This window comes from Coniophora puteana (genome assembly GCF_000271625.1).
Source record: "Coniophora puteana RWD-64-598 SS2 unplaced genomic scaffold CONPUscaffold_14, whole genome shotgun sequence".
Classification (NCBI taxonomy): Eukaryota; Fungi; Basidiomycota; class Agaricomycetes; order Boletales; family Coniophoraceae; genus Coniophora; species Coniophora puteana.
Genome location: NW_006913066.1, coordinates 243,165 through 260,766, shown reverse-complemented (window position 1 = coordinate 260,766; position 17,602 = coordinate 243,165). Strand labels below are relative to the sequence as shown.

At 50.1% G+C, this 17,602-nt stretch overlaps 9 protein-coding genes across 9 annotated transcripts; 4 read left to right on the top strand and 5 right to left on the bottom strand.

Moving 5' to 3' along the window:
• Positions 1 to 32: 32 nt before the first annotated feature.
• On the bottom strand, positions 33 to 2,412 carry CONPUDRAFT_84843 (delta-1-pyrroline-5-carboxylate dehydrogenase). The gene is made up of 10 exons (XM_007775249.1): positions 2,259 to 2,412; positions 2,097 to 2,204; positions 1,739 to 2,017; positions 1,601 to 1,686; positions 1,465 to 1,550; positions 1,045 to 1,413; positions 848 to 989; positions 709 to 791; positions 471 to 654; positions 33 to 413 (listed from the first exon to the last, which is right to left on the bottom strand). Exons 1-10 carry the CDS (start codon positions 2,313 to 2,315, stop codon positions 164 to 166), a joined length of 1,644 nt encoding a protein of 547 aa, XP_007773439.1. The 5' UTR covers positions 2,316 to 2,412; the 3' UTR covers positions 33 to 163.
• A 1,093-nt stretch (positions 2,413 to 3,505) lies between these two features.
• Positions 3,506 to 4,342, bottom strand: CONPUDRAFT_64500 (uncharacterized protein; the record flags this gene model as incomplete). Its single annotated transcript, XM_007775146.1, has 1 exon — positions 3,506 to 4,342. The coding sequence occupies one exon, from the start codon at positions 4,340 to 4,342 to the stop codon at positions 3,506 to 3,508; it is 837 nt and encodes a 278-aa protein (XP_007773336.1).
• A 213-nt stretch (positions 4,343 to 4,555) lies between these two features.
• Positions 4,556 to 6,212, bottom strand: CONPUDRAFT_110933 (cyclophilin-like protein). Its single transcript, XM_007775248.1, has 5 exons — positions 6,072 to 6,212; positions 5,642 to 6,016; positions 5,205 to 5,593; positions 5,094 to 5,149; positions 4,556 to 5,040 (listed from the first exon to the last, which is right to left on the bottom strand). Exons 1-5 carry the CDS (start codon positions 6,202 to 6,204, stop codon positions 4,662 to 4,664), a joined length of 1,332 nt encoding a protein of 443 aa, XP_007773438.1. The 5' UTR covers positions 6,205 to 6,212; the 3' UTR covers positions 4,556 to 4,661.
• Positions 6,213 to 6,382: 170 nt separating this feature from the next.
• CONPUDRAFT_64048 (uncharacterized protein) lies at positions 6,383 to 7,085 on the top strand (the record flags this gene model as incomplete). Its single annotated transcript, XM_007775119.1, has 3 exons — positions 6,383 to 6,717; positions 6,773 to 6,851; positions 6,903 to 7,085. The coding sequence occupies 3 exons, from the start codon at positions 6,383 to 6,385 to the stop codon at positions 7,083 to 7,085; spliced, it is 597 nt and encodes a 198-aa protein (XP_007773309.1).
• A 68-nt stretch (positions 7,086 to 7,153) lies between these two features.
• Positions 7,154 to 8,743, bottom strand: CONPUDRAFT_76581 (uncharacterized protein; the record flags this gene model as incomplete). Its single annotated transcript, XM_007775247.1, has 3 exons — positions 7,154 to 8,057; positions 8,110 to 8,461; positions 8,683 to 8,743. 3 exons carry the CDS (start codon positions 8,741 to 8,743, stop codon positions 7,154 to 7,156), a joined length of 1,317 nt encoding a protein of 438 aa, XP_007773437.1.
• Positions 8,744 to 9,229: 486 nt separating this feature from the next.
• On the top strand, positions 9,230 to 10,992 carry CONPUDRAFT_76580 (uncharacterized protein; the record flags this gene model as incomplete). Its single annotated transcript, XM_007775246.1, has 10 exons — positions 9,230 to 9,275; positions 9,425 to 9,444; positions 9,657 to 9,685; positions 9,739 to 9,835; positions 9,949 to 9,950; positions 10,180 to 10,244; positions 10,302 to 10,369; positions 10,410 to 10,513; positions 10,563 to 10,611; positions 10,681 to 10,992. 10 exons carry the CDS (start codon positions 9,230 to 9,232, stop codon positions 10,990 to 10,992), a joined length of 792 nt encoding a protein of 263 aa, XP_007773436.1.
• A 799-nt stretch (positions 10,993 to 11,791) lies between these two features.
• On the top strand, positions 11,792 to 12,616 carry CONPUDRAFT_84841 (uncharacterized protein). Its single transcript, XM_007775245.1, has 2 exons — positions 11,792 to 12,054; positions 12,116 to 12,616. The coding sequence occupies exon 2, from the start codon at positions 12,330 to 12,332 to the stop codon at positions 12,582 to 12,584; it is 255 nt and encodes an 84-aa protein (XP_007773435.1). The 5' UTR covers positions 11,792 to 12,054; positions 12,116 to 12,329; the 3' UTR covers positions 12,585 to 12,616.
• Positions 12,617 to 12,854: 238 nt separating this feature from the next.
• CONPUDRAFT_146698 (uncharacterized protein) lies at positions 12,855 to 14,710 on the top strand (the record flags this gene model as incomplete). Its single annotated transcript, XM_007775244.1, has 13 exons — positions 12,855 to 13,019; positions 13,072 to 13,104; positions 13,159 to 13,178; positions 13,259 to 13,273; positions 13,331 to 13,366; positions 13,428 to 13,456; positions 13,533 to 13,546; positions 13,602 to 13,634; positions 13,786 to 13,845; positions 13,897 to 14,028; positions 14,081 to 14,309; positions 14,362 to 14,410; positions 14,471 to 14,710. The coding sequence occupies exons 1-13, from the start codon at positions 12,968 to 12,970 to the stop codon at positions 14,708 to 14,710; spliced, it is 942 nt and encodes a 313-aa protein (XP_007773434.1). The 5' UTR covers positions 12,855 to 12,967.
• Positions 14,711 to 14,724: 14 nt separating this feature from the next.
• On the bottom strand, positions 14,725 to 17,309 carry CONPUDRAFT_84838 (cytochrome P450). Its single transcript, XM_007775243.1, has 12 exons — positions 16,838 to 17,309; positions 16,734 to 16,780; positions 16,583 to 16,664; positions 16,459 to 16,523; positions 16,391 to 16,405; positions 16,043 to 16,335; positions 15,935 to 15,993; positions 15,837 to 15,876; positions 15,774 to 15,784; positions 15,543 to 15,722; positions 15,197 to 15,487; positions 14,725 to 15,141 (listed from the first exon to the last, which is right to left on the bottom strand). The coding sequence occupies exons 1-12, from the start codon at positions 17,279 to 17,281 to the stop codon at positions 14,983 to 14,985; spliced, it is 1,686 nt and encodes a 561-aa protein (XP_007773433.1). The 5' UTR covers positions 17,282 to 17,309; the 3' UTR covers positions 14,725 to 14,982.
• Between the last annotated feature and the right edge of the window lie 293 nt (positions 17,310 to 17,602).

Here is a 17,602-nt window from a genome sequence, read left to right as displayed (position 1 = left end):
CACTCTTTGCTGATTCACGCATGAAACCTGATCAGGTAATGTGCAGCCTTGTACGATTTTCACTGCCATTCGCTGCTACAGTAAGTATACAAGTTTTTGGTACATCGTTTATAGCTATATGCTTGGTCCGTATCGCCGTGCTCCTTATCTTAGGTGCGTTAAATTAAACCAAGTTTGACGGGTAGCTGAAGTCCTCCAGTCCGACGAAGCTCTCCTTGATGCTGCGCGCAGAGACGAAGCGGTAGAAGATGCTCATGCTGCCCGCCTTGTCGTTGGTGCCACTCGCGCGCGCACCGCCGAAGGGCTGCTGGCCAACGACAGCACCCGTGCACTTCTCGTTGTAGTATACATTGCCGGCGGCATTGCGCAGCTTGTTCGTCGCTTGAATGAGCGCACGGCGGTCCTGCGAAAAGCTACGAGGACGGTCAGTGAGCAAGTGGAGGTACTATAAAAATATGGCCATTGCTTACATAGAGCCGGTAAGGCCGTACTCCGAAGTGGTATCGACGAGGTCGAGCGTTTTTTCCCAGTCGTTATCTTCGAAGACGAAGACAGTGATGACGGGACCGAAGATCTCCTCACGCATCGTGACGGACTTCGGGTCCTTCGTCAGGATCACCGTCGGCTGGATGAAGTAGCCCTCCGAGTCATCGCCTTGCATTCATGGTTTAGGCTCAATTCTATTCGATCACAAATATGGTGGCTTACCGGTGCCACCGATGAGGACCTCGCCACCGGCGTCCTTGGCCTCCTTGATCTTGGAGATAATCCTGTCATATGCAGGCCGGCCACTAGACAAAGGTGAATACTCAGTACACGATATGCCAGAACCAGTCGGAACGCTCACATTACAGGACCCATGAAGTTGGTGAAGTCCTGAGGGCGGCCAACCTTGATCTTGGCAATTTCGCTGAGGAACTTCTCTTTGAACCCACCGTTCCAGGCAGATGACGAGACGTAGACGCGCGAGAGGGCGGAGCACTTCTGACCTGTCCAACCAATCGTTAGTGTCAGCCCCGTTTCCAACCGCGATGGTGTCCTTACCTTGGTACTCAAAGCCGGCACGAACACTCTGGAGAGCCGCGTTTTGGATCTCCGCGCTCTGGTGCACGACGTGGAAGTTCTTGCCGCCGGTCTCGCCAACGATGCGGGGGTAGCCCTTGTACTTGTCCAGGTTGGCGGCGATGTCCTTCCACAGCTTCTTGAAAACGAAGGTGCTTCCGGTGAAATGAAGGGCCGCGAACGACGGGTGCGAGATTGCCTGTGCGACAACCTCAGCTGGAGGGCCGGGGACGAACTGGATGACGCCGGGAGGGACACCAGCCTCGGCAAGGATCTGGTAGACGATGTAGTTGGAGTAGGTAGCCGCAGGAGAGGGCTTCCACACGACGGTATTGCCGACCATGGCGGGTGCTAAAGCGTAATGTCAGAAGTGATCATAGAGATGCCTTGTTTCTTGCATACCTCCTGGAAGGTTACCACCAATGGCGGTGAAGTTGAAGGGCGAGACAGCGAGGACGAAGCCCTCCAGAGCACGATACTCTACTCGGCTAGTACTCAAGTCAGAGACGAACCCTAGATTGAAAGGTATGGCACCCACTTCCAGACACCCGGTGAGTTCTTTGGAGGCTGCGTTGCATACAGCTCCTCGACGTATTTCACGCCAAAGCGGAGGAAATCAGAGAGCTAGATCGCAATAAGCACCCTGTATCGTGTTCACAGCCGCCAATGGACACACCTCAGCAGCAGCATCGATCTCAGCCTGCCATGCATTCTTCCCTTGACCAAGGATCGTAGCGGCCATCAACTTGTAGCGGTACTTTCCGCTGACAAGGTCCGCAGCGCGCAAGAAGATAGCAGCCCTATCGTTCCATGGCATCGCCTCCCACTCTGCTTTAGCGGCAAGCGCGCCATCGATGGCGCGTGCGACGGTAGCCTCGTCAGCTTCGTGGTACTCGCAGAGGTGACGAGCGTGGTTCGAGGGTATAGGCTGTTTGAACAGCTTGCCAGTTTTTACCTACAGCGTTTAAGGGCACGCGTTTGTCGGATGTAATCAGCAAACTGTGCTGTAGGTACACCTAAGAAATGAAACCCACGGGTTGACCGTTGACGATGCAGGGAACTTCGAAGGGAAGCTCCTGCTCCATCTGAGCAATCGCAGCCTCCAGGCCCTTGCGCTCTGCAGAGCCAGGGGCATAACTTTTCTGTACTCAGCGCGTTCACGGTGTGACCTTGTTGCAGATAAGATATGGGCGCACCATGGGCTCATTGTCGATAGCGGGAACTTTGAATGAAGCAAGCGTGGGGTTGGACATCGTTGTCGAAGTTTCGAATAAAAGGTTGATCGATAAGATGAACAACCTCGAGGATGGTCGCTCGAGGAATGTTGATATGGAACGAAGGGAGGAAGATTTATACTTGCGACCCTGGATCTCGTATGCCGCGGCTGGATCATGGCTTTACTATGGGACAATACTGTAGCTACACGACCTTAAGTTCGTCACGCATCACGCTTGGCTGGTCTTGCGAACTTAGGACAGTGTTTGTCACTCATCACAAGGGTTTTTGGACCTCAAGATGTGACAAAAAAGTAGAACGGCTATGGGTCTGTTATCTAAGTGTGTCATGCTTTCAAACATTTAACTGGTGTTTAGTAAACCTCTAATAGCTACGAAGAAACCCGAATGCGTCCACAATGACCATACTCATGCTGCGGGAGTAAAATATCGAGCCCTCCCTGAAGATACTAAGGTACATTGAGTTTAAGTCGTTTTAAGTTGGGTATTAAGGAGGCACAACGAGTGTACGGTTATGGCACCATGGTTAGAGTGCTGTAAAGACACTTACTGGGCATATGAGAATCCAGTGCTTATGACCAACAGGCGACAGTCTTCCATGGCAATAGAGTTCACGTTCTTGAAGCTGTAGAATGTCATGATTTGGCTGCTACTCGTCACTGGGACGACAATATTATCACGGCTCTGGGGGCTAATGACTTAAAATTTGTAGATTCCACCGCTTCAGTCAAGCTCGAGCCCGAAACCTGCGTGGTCGGAAACCTTTTTGGGACGTCACGCAGGGTGGGTGAAAACCCTTAGTTCAAGGTCACGCGTTAGCCAGACATTTGAACTATCGTCTAGGCTGAACTTGATTCTCGTCACATGTCACGCAAATTTCTTTTGAACTTAAAGTCGTGTAGCTACAGTAGTCCAATCTGATTGCGACGCGCTAACTGAACAAAGTAAAGCCGACATCATACGGAGACGAGTCGGAATATAACTACAACAAGAAGCACAGTATAGCTACACGTGAGTCAAACAGCACATTAGACTGAGAGTAAGGTACTAGAGAAGATACTAAGAAGCATTGCAATTGACGAGAGCACTTGTGTGAGCATGAGTTTAAAAGCGTCCAATAGCTGAGTCGAGGACGGACAAAAGAAACCTAACCTAAAAGTAATCCATGCCACACGCACAATCCCTCTTCTACGGCCATCCATGCGCGTTTAGATCGTGGCTGGCAGCTCGTCTATCTGTGACTTGAGGTCCATTAAGAATCCGTGTGCACACAAGATGCTCCCAGCACACCGCGGACATCCAGTCGCTTCCACCACCTTCGACAGGAATTCCATGCTGAAGATCACGTCGGTGGTTGGGCGAACCGCAAGCTCTTCGCTCGCCATCCGTTCAAACTCCCTCCACCACTTCGGTGGAATAAAGTTCGCATAGTAGGCGCCCCCATTGCATTGCATGCACTTGACGTCTTCAGGGAGTTCAAGCAGCTTCCGCGCTGCGATCGAGCGCTGTCGGTGAAGGTTGAGAAGCCGGTGATAGGAGTAGGCAGTGATAAACTTGAGATCGTCGGAAAGTGGACAGTCCAGGACGTTCACCGAGAGCGTATACTTGGAGGCCACCCTGGCCTCGTAGTCTAGCTCGTAACGATTGGCAATGGCGAATGCACGCAGTGGATTCTCCCGCACAAACTCGGGAAACGTCAGGTATTTCCTGAGCCGAGAAGTGGCCCCATCGAAATCGTACTTGACAGCCGCATCAAGAAGGGATGACAGGTCGCCTAGCGAGGATATGACGGGGTCGGGTTCAGGGTACACATAACAAATGAGCGTACACATGACGGATGAGTGCTCTGATACGGGAATTATGGGAATCTTGTCTGCTGAAGGGTCCTCGAGAGTTTTGGGCTGGGGAAGACCGAACATGTGTTCAAAGAAAGGGGAGGCTGCCGACAAGATGCACTTGTGCGCGGGGATCTCTACTTCATCCGCAGTCAGAAGGATGACATCTGGACCACTAGGGCCAAAAGCACGATCTGAGGGGATACGCATGACTGAGATGAGACTGGCGGAGTGTGTTAGCGGTCAGAATGGGGATGAGGAACGAGAGGGCAGCGTAAGAGCTTATGAAGGTCGCAACAATTCAGTCGGTCCGGCTGCGGTGAGACAAGTGAAGAAACGTGATGAACGGGTATGCAGAGCATAAGCGCTAAGCAGTGACTTGCACGCGGACTGATTCGAGTTGGTCTAAGACAGCATGGGATTGTTAAATAGTAGATCTGAGTGGCGCTGAGCACTGAACACAGGGATAGGGGGTTTCCCGAATGGTGACGTACAGCCGAGCGTCTAAAGCCAAACCCTTCCAAACGTTTCACCGATACCTCGAGGGCGGAGGCTCCCTGTATCGTCTGTCTCTGTCTCTGTCCCTGCTTCTGCTTCGCTTCCGTTCTCTATTACGAGGGGGCGGTGACCGTGAACGAGACGAGCCTCTTCTCCTTTCATGCGACCGATTTTTCTTGCTGCTGCGTTGTCCGTCATCTCTGTCCCTGTCCCGTCTTCGGTGATCATCCCGATTTCCGGGGACGTCAAATACCAGGCCATATCCGTTGTCATCTCCATTCCTCCCCTCTGCTCTGTAGCGCCGAGTTGCCTCCAGATCGTCGCGACCCGCAAAGCTGCCTGCGTCTCGTCTCTTACCAATCTTGGGATTGTTCGACCAAGAAGTATTAAACCGTGCCACGGATTGTGAGCTGGAAAGGGAACGATGAGTATCCGCAAGGTTAACGCTGCAGGGAACGCTTACAAATCAACCCAGATTCGCCGGTCGTCTATCAGAACGTTCTGCATCTTGAAGTAAGCCTGATAGTGGCGAATTTAGCGTGACGTGAATAGACGGATGAAGGAAACTGCCGACCTGCTCTGCTTCTTCGCGCTTGTCGAACTCAATGAACGCGTACTGGAGCGAGTCACCTGTCTTCTTGTCACGAATGACTTGACAGCTCATGATAGTTCCAAAGCGGGAGAAGATGAGTTCCATGTCCTCATCTCGTGTGACTGGATTGAGCTTGCACACAAAGAGAACGTTTTCGGGCGGCCGCACGTTGGCGAATGGCAGGTCGCCGACCATTTCAAGTGTGAGCGCTGAAGCAGCTGCAGCTTTCTCCCGGCGCTCCCGTTCAGCTTCTTCCTCTGGAAGCTCCTCCAATGGATCTTCATCTTCGGCTATGCGTGTCGAGTTGTCCGGGGGCCGAATAGGAGATGAAGGGGGCTGCAGAAGGCCAGGAGGATCAGGAAAGGGATCATCTATGGACTATTCAGCACGGTTTACTAGCAAAGGGTAGAACCACAAACCTAAAATGATGACATGCCGTATACGGATGTCTTTGAATGGCCTCCCGTCCTGGTCAGTAAAGACATCGTTGATTTTGTCCAGCGTCTCTAGTCCTTCAACAACGTGCCCGAACACCGCGTGTTTGCCGTCAAGGTAGTCTATGTTGTCTGCGAGGGTGATGAAGAACTGGCTAGCACAGCCGCCTCTGTCACCATTGAGCGCTGGCGCAACTGCCATGGACACTGTACCCTTGGATGTATGCTTCAACTTTGGAACAATCTCCGGTGCGAAGTAGCGTGGAGTGGAGGAATTCGACGCAATGTAGGACCACACGGACTCTCCACCTGTTCCAGATGCTGTGGGATCGCCTGCCTGAGCGAGAAAGTCCTTTGACACTGCAAGACATGACTTTCAGTGCATAGAAGCAGACATTGGATTGGGGCTACGCACCATTGAAGAACGCGTTAAGGTTATAATAGTAGACTTTGCATAGCTTCAAGAAGTTTTCACATAGCTTGGGACATAGGTCAACCTCGAGGTCGATCACAATGTCCCCTAGTGAGGTCTCGAAGAGAACCGACATAATGGGGTGAGCCAACCGTGTAATGAGCCTGCAGGCCGCTAGACGCTCGTCCATAAGTACGACCACGTGACTATCCTGGCGCGGTGCTCGCAAGATTCGTCCCTTGCCCTTCCCTCACAAACATACAGGGTCGCAGTTTTGTGTTCTTTGCTCTTGACCCGTGTAAATCTGACCCGCCATGTCATCACACTCATATGAAGTGGCCCTCTTTGGCGATTTCTTTCCTCGCGACCTGAAAGCGATTATGAATCGCATCACTCTACACGCAGAGTCTGCCCACCCTCTTCACTGCCGCGAGCTTGTCTACGAGCCCTTGGTACGCGACCCTTCGTCGCCAGACTTTGTCTTGCTTCGCGCTCGGAAAGACTTGACACAGTCAGGTGCCAACTGGATGCTATTCAGCTACTTGAAGCCTGAAAGCGCTCGCGCTCATCCTGAAGCAACAGTACGACCATGGGCCGTTGTTGGTGTCATGGGTGACGCGTTGAGCTTTGCCAGTGCCATGGGCTACGTGTGAGTCATAGCTCTATTTGAGAAATCACTCAGGTATAACTACGATCTCGATCAGACGGAGGAGTCAGATATACAAACGTGGGTATGTCTTTCGCAGAGGGTTACTCGAGATTCAGATGTTCCAACAAGAACAAGTGGGTATATTACTTTCGTGCGCGTGCTTATACTAACGCCGTATTTTGTAGGTGGATCCCAAGACGGAACAGCCAATCCCTGCCCATGCGGATACACTTTGGGAGGTAGAAGTCAAGACCGCATCGCCCGTGCGCAATACGCAAGAAACTCCTCTGAGCCAGTCCGTCGACGCTGTGCTTGAGGTGCAGCTTCTCATGAAGGGATTGCTTGATCTCCGTCGCATCGATTCCTAAAGTATCGAACCGACCAATGATATGCCAGCCTGGGCCATGTTTATCTCCAACGCAGGGGGTCCAACTAGTCACTCCGCTTCGTCGTCCCCAGATCCAGCATCCCAGTCTACCATGTCCTCATCCACTGCCTCCTGTATGGTCCTGCTCTGCTTGATCAGGTCGAGGAGAAGGTTCGGATCCAGCGGGGCATCGCCCTCGCCATCTTCATCAGAGTTGTCTGCCGTATCGATGGTGTCCCCTTCCCCAACCCTGGCATCAATCACGGCGACCTTTGTGGCCATGTCTCCATCGACGGATTCATTGTTGCCTTCTGATTCATCATCGCTTCCGCCGTAAGCTCCCAATCCACTGAGGCCATTACTCTGCCGTTCCGCGCCGTCCTCGCTATCCTCACTCCCATAGTCACCCAGCAAAGTGCCGATCCTTTGCCGTCCCTCACGGTCTCCTAGCCTTCTTCTCTTTGCCCTCCTTGCTTCATCGTATCTCTCTTCTTCGATGTCAGCGTACACGGTCACCATACCCTTCGCATCCACAACGTCTCCCGGTGGTGGGAGCTGTGGGTCATAAACATGTAGCGAAGGAAATTCGACGAATGTCGTAAACTTCAGGCCCGCCAACAGAGGTTGGGATGGGTCCACAGAGTGGAATAATTTTTGAGAAGATGGACGCGACAACGCTGCTGGTGATGCTGCAGTGTAACATCGAGGGGGCGTGAATTGGGCATCTTCGGTATCGGCCTCTGAGGTGTCAGCATCCTGTAACAACGATGGAGGAAGGACGAGAGGACAAAGCCATTCTGGTGGGGCCAATTCCTTTTTGGACTTGACCCGCTCCTTTACGGCTTTTTGAAGAAGGGAAAGCAGGGGTTGAGACGCGTCGTTGCGATGGGTGAGGATTTTGATGCATTGGTCGGCACTGGCGTATGGTGGGGGATGGATGACGAGCTCGAGGGTCAGATAGGCTGCTCGTTTTCTAGGCTTATTAGCCTTGTTTGCGAGAATGGTGTCGAGGATGCGATACGTACTTGTGATCCCATGTGGATTGATTAAGGGCCCTTTTGTCCATTCCTACTGGCAAGAACTCCATTTCAATGTCGCACTTTTCCAATGCTGCTTGAAGCGCCTCCCGCTTTCCACTCGTCTTTTTCTCTCTTCTGGCCCGTTCGCGACCTGGGTGACCCCTCCCGCCTCTTGAACTTCCAGGTCTCCCCCTATGTCCCGTGTTCCCTGTCATGTAGTTGCCGCCTACGATTTCTCGGCCCCATTCGCCTGCTCGCCGTCCAACGTCCTCAAGAAAAACGTAGTCGTCCATCAGCTGGCCGTGTCCGTACTGGTTCATCGGGACATATTTGGCCTTGTTCCGTTCTCCTGAGCAACCTGTAGACGTCTTGTGGGCACGACTGCACGCGAGTGAACAAGTGCGAGTGTTGCAGCGAGGGCACGCGTATTTGGCGATCTGTGAGCAATGGGCACAAGCATGACTAGTAGTCTGAGGCGTATCAGATCTCGGTGAAGATGGGCCGGCTTCCAGTGTGGTTGAAGGCATGTCCTACGGCACACTCGATCAGAAGTTCGGAAAATGAGCGAGAAAGTCGGACCGGACGCGTCGACACCTTTCGGAGCTTTCCGAATGCTATGCTCAACTTCTCCCAACATCATTGCGGCACGATATCTAGTCTCCTGTGCGACTCCACGTCCTTTCGCATCATTGGTCTTGCTGGTTCAAGTGAAGCTGACTGTCTTATATTGCCGTTTTCTGCAATCATGCTCGCGCGATATTATCCCTGCTTTTCATGGATCTAATCATGATTTCAGGTGAAATCAGGGCGAGATGACAGTCCTACTTCGCGTCTTCGACGTCAAAGTCGCAACGCATGCATACGGGCACACGCACGTCGACCTAACGATGAACAAGCCCCTGCCATTGAGATCAGCGATGTCTAATGCGAACAACGCATTGAACTGCCTTGGGCCAAAATTGCCATTCTATTACTGATATTTCTGCTGGCTCAATCAAGGCCAGCCGAGCCCGAGAGGAACGCGCAAGGGCCCCTTGCCGATTCCATATAAGAGGTCGTATAGCCCAACCATCTCTCGATGAACTCCTGCCGGGCATACTCCTTCTCATAGACTGATTTCGCTTCGATGGACTCCGTTGCCGCGCACAGCTACTTGACTGCTATATTTCGGAGTAAGTATAACTAAGCTAACGTCCATTTTCTTCAACCGAACACTGACCTACATTTCTCAAGCTGCAACGGTTGCTATTACAGTATGGGATCACTGTGAGATTTGTTAATTCTCACCGCTTTTGATATCCTCTTATGGTCCAAATTCCAGTGATTACGTTGCAATATGAGGTGAGTTGAGAGAAGCCAGTGCTTATACGTGCTGACTCCACATAAAGGTGGCGTTAATCTGGGTAAGAGCGCAAGTCCGCCATTCGTCGTCTTGACCATGATTGGAAAATCGAATATAGAGTCGTCTGAATTGCATATCTCTGCTATTTCTATTGGTGAGAGATCACCTCACAAGTTCTCTGGAGGTTACCTTTATCTCCCATTTGCGACAGAATCGTTATCTTGGAGAAATTATCTTGATGTAGGTTTGTGTATCTTAAGGCATGATTATAACACCTCTATAATCTTCCTTAGTGGAAATTTCGTTGGTAGAGTTGTTAATGCAAATATCCGTATCAAGATAGCTAAAACGGTCACAACAGTCTCTTGGGACAGCCGTGTATCACCGGAAGTGAGTATTGGTACCTTTTCTCGCTTAGTTCAAGTCGTTGATAAAGTGAATGAACGTGGAGGTGTACGCCTCTGACTAGTTGCTCGATAATTGTTTGGCTAACAATATTCTAGTTGTAGGTTCATAGTCCGCATCCTATCATAGTTCACTGACCCATTATTTAAAGGCTCAGATTATCTATTATTTCAGGCATAGGCATGGGTGGTGACTGTATGGGCGGTTCAAGGTCCTTGACTCGCTTCCGACATTGCTTGGCCATACACTCAGACCCTCTTTACAATGCTTATGCAACATCGGGTCAGCGCCTTTAATCACCACAATCCCAGACTTCAAATTGGCCTTAGAATTGCGTTTTGTTTAAGTATGCTCCCAACCGCTGTTCTACTTGCTATTTCCTCTAAACCGGGAGGTAAGCCAAACCTTCTTAGAACATGCTCTCCGCACCTAAGTTGCTGGTGCTCTGCAGATAAGACCTTCCCATCCCTGTGCGCTTACACGAACAGCCATCGGTACTTCCTTGCGTTTGCCATTCCGGTAATAATCTGGGAGTGTATCACATTATCATTCCTGCCAGATACGTGGGTCTCTGGGATATATATTCTATGAACACAAAAAGCACTGGAAAGTTGGCACTGTCGTCAAAGTACCACTTAAAGACGGCCTTACGCACTTCTTTCTGTGCGTAATAAGAATAACCGCTGGTTGTATGATTAACTGTCTTTCTCAGTGTGGCCTGTGTCTATGGTCCTGCGGGCTGGATTTGGTATAGCAAAGAAGTTCGTTTTCTTGTCCACGCGTTCTTGCCAAACATATAGCTCATGTTGCATAAAACCGCCACTTCACAGGCATCTCTAGCCCAAATCCCACAGTGCATCGCTCTTGCTGCTAATGTCATCTTCGGAAGTCGGGCTGTACTCAACCTTCGGCTAGTCACAAATCAGGGAGAGGTCGACTTCCTGCCTCACGTTCCTTCTCCAAGCCGAACACCGAGCCCACTGACGTTCAGTACGAGGGTAGAGGACGAGGAGGTTGACATGGATGTCCCCACAGGAACAGGAATCAGCGGCGGCACTGATGTTACTGTCGTCGGAAGTTTGGATGGTTCTGACAACAGACGCACGCGGACCATACGGTTTGCCGATGATATCAGAGCCTGAGGTCATCCCAAGTTTCTGTTGTACGAAGATAGTGTCGTATGTACCACTAGACTTTATCACATGAACTAGGTACCTAAGACTGCATCAACCAGCAGTTTTGTGTTTTGACATGATAGCTGTGAATAGGGGTTTATTTCTATAAGCGGCCTATCAGACTCTGGCTCTGTTCAGAATCCGATCCAAACGCAACGCACACGCGTTGTTCGTTGATCACAAGTTGTCCATTCTCATATGCATGCAGTCGGAGACTTTATACCTCCCATGACCAGGAACGAGTTTCTCAGCGCCTTGGGCGCCGGTTAGGCGCTTGCAGATTAATACATATACTGTACTTTTTCGACCAAAAGTTCGCGGGGTGGCGTGGGAATATGACTACCAAATACAGCGTGTCCCGCTTTTTAGTTCGCTGGTGTTGGTGGTGCGGGACATAAGTTCGTTTCGAGTCTGTTTCATAGGAAAATGAGTACGTGGTGGGTATCATCGCTTAATTCCGTACGCTGTGGTATATTGACGAGCTGCTGGGATGACCGTACTGGTTGTGCACAAGTGAAAGATTGACACCCATTTTAGCCCCTATTTACAACATGTCCCGCATTTTAGTTCGCAGGCTCTACTAAAGCGGGACAAACCAACCAAAAGTTCGCGGTGCCAGTCTGGATGGGACACGGGACGAACTTTTGGTCGAAAAAGTACAGTAACCCGCCCAGACACACGGAGGATAACGCGGAATCCGCATTTTCCGGCGGTCCAGCCGTCCAGCCGTCCAGCCGTCCAGACTTGGTCCAGACATCTCGAGCCGCGCCGCGCTGTATCATCCGCTCCATCCCTCTTCCCTCTCGTCTTTCTTCGCCACAAATTCTAACTCTCTTTTCACGACACAGCAGCCCCTCCTCTGACAATGAGAATGGAAAACCAAGAGCTCCTGCCAAGCACGCAGCACTGTGTATGCCCGCTCACACCCAGTGTTGGACACAGGCGCAACTGCAGGCATACAGGCTAGACATATGGGAGGTATTTATTGAAGTCGAGAACTGTGAAGGAGGGTTGTAGGAGCGTGATGAGGTAGGTCTGTATGTCTGTGGCTCCCTTAAATTCTCCATCCTCGTGCTCATTGGTCTTCCAGGCGCTGATACCTTTCCTTCGGGCCATCCGTGCACATTTTGGGGGTTTCCCGATGCTCCCAAGCGCGTCCTGCTCGTGCACGGATTGGCGTGCTCATTGTAGCTGTGGTGTCGCATCACAACGCTTGTCATGCGAGGTAAGCTTCCACCCTCACCCACCTGTAACATGAGCGTTCTCCTACTCCCCTGACACCCTTTCTCTCGCTCTCATACATAATGTCACACCTGACCCACGGAACCTTATCATTGCACACTCCCTCGACGGGATCATCGTGCTTAACTTCCTTCACAATGACGCCATACACCCGTGCCCAGGACGATCCCCACACACAGTCATCATCAGCCCACCGCTTGACCTCGCACTCGAGTGGTCTGCTTTCTACGGGACCATATCAAGGCGTCAGCAAGGCGTTTGCCCGGCGCTTGAATGGGCAATGGCTTTACTGGTATCATTTTTGGCTCGTTTGCTGAAGAGACTAGTCTAGCAGTGTAGTACCACAACCATATATATATACTTTAATCTTTCAAGAAGAGATTGAAACGGAAGTAGATATCTTGAGTCGTTAACCTGTGTGCGCAGGGCAGAGGAGGATAGAACAGATAGCGGTCGCTTCACTAAAACAGGGGCTAATTGTCTAATTATGGCCACGCGTCGGCTGTTTTATTTTTTCCCGCGCATGTGGCTGGATGGCTGGACAGCCGGACAGACGCGGCTACAACGAAATCCGAATTCCCCGTTAACCTGGACACACGAGCACAACCTGCTACGCTCTGGCCATTTCGACCTTCATTCTTCCGTACGTCCGAGAAACGAAGCTGATTGACCAAGAAGACTAGACCAAGTAGCTTGAAGTATGAACGCCGACTCAGTGGCTTATGCATACCATGTAACTGGCGCCGTCCAAGGTACAGTTCTGTGAGCAGTCCCTGAATGTGATTCTAACGTGACGCAATACAGCGGCAGCAGCTTTCTTGAGCATATATGACCACTGCAAGTGATGCAGATTCCCTTGATGTATTGGTGCACTCACCGCCCTGGCTGCAGTCCTCACGTTTGACCGCGAGGTATGCGTAACATGCTAGTGCCTGTTCATCATGTTATCTGGGAGCTAATATTCATATTGCATCCATGTCGCATGGTGTAGGTCTCGCTCATGTGGGTATGCAATGCATTGCCAAAGTAATGCACTCGCTTGCTCAGTATTTCCCTACTACAGACGAAAATCGATGCGAGGGCTATAATGTACTTCGTCGTATGTCGTCCTGAATGCAAGGTTGACCTTGCTAAGCTGATTGACATTGCCTACTTCATAGTATAGATATCTAGGCGAGGCTCTCCTTGGGTATGTTCTGGTTCAAGTCGCTTTGGTCTAAAGGTCACGGTGATGTTGCTCATCAGCATTGACATCATCACTTTAGAGCCAATCTTGCTGGTGCGTTGTACCTTCATTCCCTGAGTCCCGATGTGGTCCTTAACCTTTGACGTAGCCTCTGTCAGGTCGTTAGGATTGCTTCATGTAAGTGCAGAACAACGGTGATTCTCGGATGTAGGCTTCTAACGTGGGTTATCCAGACGTAAGACCAGTTGTATTCCTCTTCTCCCAAAGCATAACGTGTCTTAGATGTGCGTAGCGCAAAAATATTCAGCTGCAGCAAAATTAACTTTCCCTAGGCCCTTGGTACATGTATTTTCAAACGTGGGCATCCGCATTGATCATCTGGGTTGTGCAAGGTATAGTTTTCTCCCAAAACCATGATCTCAGTATAGCTGATTGTAGTTTAGCGCGTGTACAATGGGTTGCACTTGCGTTCAATAACTCCGATCGCAAATTCATCGCAGGGCTTGTTTTTCTATTTTTCCTGGAGATACTAGCGACATCGATTCAATTGGGTTTGTTCTCGACGTCAGGGGCCGGTGAGGATTATTTGAAAGTGTCTATATGGGATTGTTCTGATCTACCTTTAAGTCTCGATCTCGACAATGCCTCCCTTCTGTGCTGCATCACAGAGCAAACAATACTTTTTTGCTTTCACTATCCCAATAGTCACATTCAATGTCTTCCTGTTGGCAGTGGCTCTATGGGCAATATTAGGATACTACAGGCAAGTGCATAGGGTGCTGAAAGAAAGTGCTGAGTGGGGAATCAGTCCTACTATCAAGGTTTCTTCACGGGAGTTGATCGTCTATTTTATCCTGTAAGTCATTAAATGCTTTTTAGACTTTATGCTCATCTCCTCGCAATCCAAGCACTACCATACTGTGGAGTATAGCAGGATGGATCTGGATAGACAAAGATGTTCGTCCCTTGAACTTGCTATCCGGTGGTTCCTCTGAACAAGATTGAAACCCTACACAGGTCTCCCTACAACAGGTGCCACAGAGCGTTTGCCTTGCGACCATGATCATTATTGGGGGTCGCTTCGCCCTCAATATACGAGAAGCTACCACCTATCAGCCAGAGTCCCCCACCGACACTCTTCCCTCAATGAGCCCTATCTTCCGCCCACAACATTCAGAACTCTCCACAGTCAGTAATACAGGAGAGTTTGAGATGGATACATTCACACCGGAGCATCATGTTCCAAGCAGAACTTAGAAAGGATTCGATTGCCGAGAAGTACACTGATTGTTCGAGGAATAGTATATTTAGCTGTACATCCGCAGTTTCGAGGTACTGTCGTAATAAATGTTCAGTATTATATTCGATGGTGCTGAGATGTGGGGTATATTGTAAGCGTCAAAATGAGTGGAGCACTAGTAGCGGATTGTTCTGTTAAAATATACTGAGCGAGTAGGGGCGGTTAATATACAAGTTCTTAGAAAACAGGGTGAGTGGAGTGGTCTGGCGTTACTTTGAATCGACTATCTTCAGTTCAGTTCAGCTCTCCTAACCCGGAGAGGCACGCGGGATCCTTCTTCCCCAACGACCTTCGGACGAGGAAGGAGGCCATTGGTGAGCGTCAACTTAATCTCTCGACCGTCGCACAAATCAAACACAAAGCTTCTGACCAATACACATAGCACGACCTTGAGAATCACACATATAAGCGAACACTTATCGTTGAGTTTGTCGTAGACTTGCCTTCATTTCAGCCACGGCAAAGGCTTTTCCGATACAAGTTTTTGGGCCCTCGATGAACGTGACTAGGTGGCGATATCCGGAAACATCCTTCGGTAGGTGGGCAGGATCATCGGAGAGCCAGCGTTCTGGCTTAAATTCAGTTGCGTCCGGACCCCAAAGTTCGTGAGATGTATTCGTGGCCTTAACAGGAACCAGGATGGACGTCCCTTTGGCGATCGATATTCTGTCCTGCAGCTGTCCAGAGGCAGTCTTGACAGGCTTGCTCAAAGGTATGACATCGTCCCGAGTTGCCTGTTCGCGCGTCAGATAACGATTCCTCCATACATCAGCGGATGAGTAGGCTCACGACGCGAATGACATCCGTCAGGGAAGGATGAACGCGGAGCGTCTCGTGCACGACAGCATCAAGGTATGGGAGACGAGTAGTCAGGTCTTCCCAAGTGAGATCAGCGTCTTGAAATTCAGCAAGCTCTGCACGCAGTTTGGATTGTATGTCCTGATTTCGGGACAGCTCGATTAGTGCCCACTGTCAAATAACTTGAGTAACATCATTCTCATCATTGTGAAGCGAACTAACGGTTAAGGCGACTGTTAGGATCATCAGATGTAGAAAGATCAAGTATGTAGATGTATCACTCACTGGACGTGGTTTCGTAGCCGGCGACAACCATTAGCTTCATCTATAAGGGTGGCAGTGAGAAAGTGCACAAACGGATTATCTTTGAGTAGGCCACTAGCCTGAGCAATGATTTCCTCCTCACTGAATTGATTCTTCGAATCTGCGTCTTCAGATCTAACTAAAGACGATAAGCACCTTCAGCGGCTATAGGAATGATCATTACTTACTCAATAATTCAACGAGGGAGTTAGATTTCGAGTCTTGTTTTCCTGCGCGCCCTTCCTCAAGCAGGGTCTTTGCTATCGCACCAAGGCTTTCGCCGAGCTGGCGATTTGAAGCTGTGCCAGGGTTGGGAAGCTTTGCTAGCCATGGAAACACGAAGGATGCTAAGATGAACGCTATTTGCGTCATTGTCAACTGCGAGGAAGAAGCGGCCTTCAGTGCATCAGCCACTGCACAATCTTTGCCTTCCACAGTCCCGAAGTCGTACGAGAAGCCTGCCACACCAATACTATCGAGACTAGTTTTGGTCATTTAGTTTTTAGGTTTGACGGAAAAAATCATAGACCCCTTACGAAATGCAATTCATCCTACGCCAACAATGTTAGTGAAAGAGGTCGTTCGTGGAGGAAATTTACCCTACCAATGCTGTACTTCGATAGCTCCATCTGGGTTAGCCTCACACAACTTTTCCCATTCAGCTTTGGCCTAGAAAGAGTGTTCAATGAGTACAAAACAGCAGCTGGCGATATCGACATTCTCATCACCTTGTTTGCAGAGCTGAAGAATGCTGGGACTAGCCGCCTTATTGCCGTATTGGTAAATGCGGGAGCTAAAGTCCTTCTTTGCCTGGAACGGATGGATAAATAGATTAGTCAAGCAACCTCATAACACAAAAGTTTCAGGCTCATAACAGACCTTTTATGTTCGTCTCCTTGAGCAGACAATAAATTACCCGCGTTCAACTGGTGAGGCGTTCAACGTCCAGATCCCAATAATAAATGATCCACAAGAATACTTACAAGGGCGTCAACGGAAATCTGTGACAGCTGCGGCAACTGATACGTGTACGCATCCTCTGCGAAGAAATGGGCGATCCCAACTGGATCAGAGAGAACGAGGAAGGTCATTCCCAAAGAGACCGGCAGCTTGAAGATTCCCCCGTATTGGGATATCCAATCCACTGTTTGCTCGTTCTTGTTCAAGTTTTCGAGGTCTATTTTATCCTCGACTCCAAAGAGAAAAGTTTTCCTGGGAGGACCAGAAAGACGCGTCGTATGCAAGTGCTGACGGCCAATTGCCCAAAGCTTGAGTGATAACCAAGCAATGGCGGCGGCAGATGCAGCGCCAGCAAGCCCTATGGAGTTCTGAGAAAGCTGAAGCATGGTGCCAGACACGATACCGAGGCTACGAGTAAATGCTGAGTGAGAAGTGGTTGCCAGTGACGCCTTTAAGTACTTGGTCATAGGGGCTCAACGCGACGACCCATCTGAGGTTGCTGTACTGCACGAGACTGCGCGTCGCAGCGGCAAGCGGCGAGGCTCCAGATGCTGTATATACCTTCCTGTGTGCGTACATGACGTATAGTTCTCGGAAGCACGGCCTTGTATGATTGTGCACATGGTTCAAACGATGCTTGGCACTGGCAGTCATGAGGTTTTACATCGGAACTTCCCGGCAGCGTTTATCCGAGAGTATCCGAATCTTCTGTCACTCGTTGACTGCAGACGCGAAGTAAACCATCCACATGTAACCAGAATTAACCAGCTCAAAGAACAATATACACT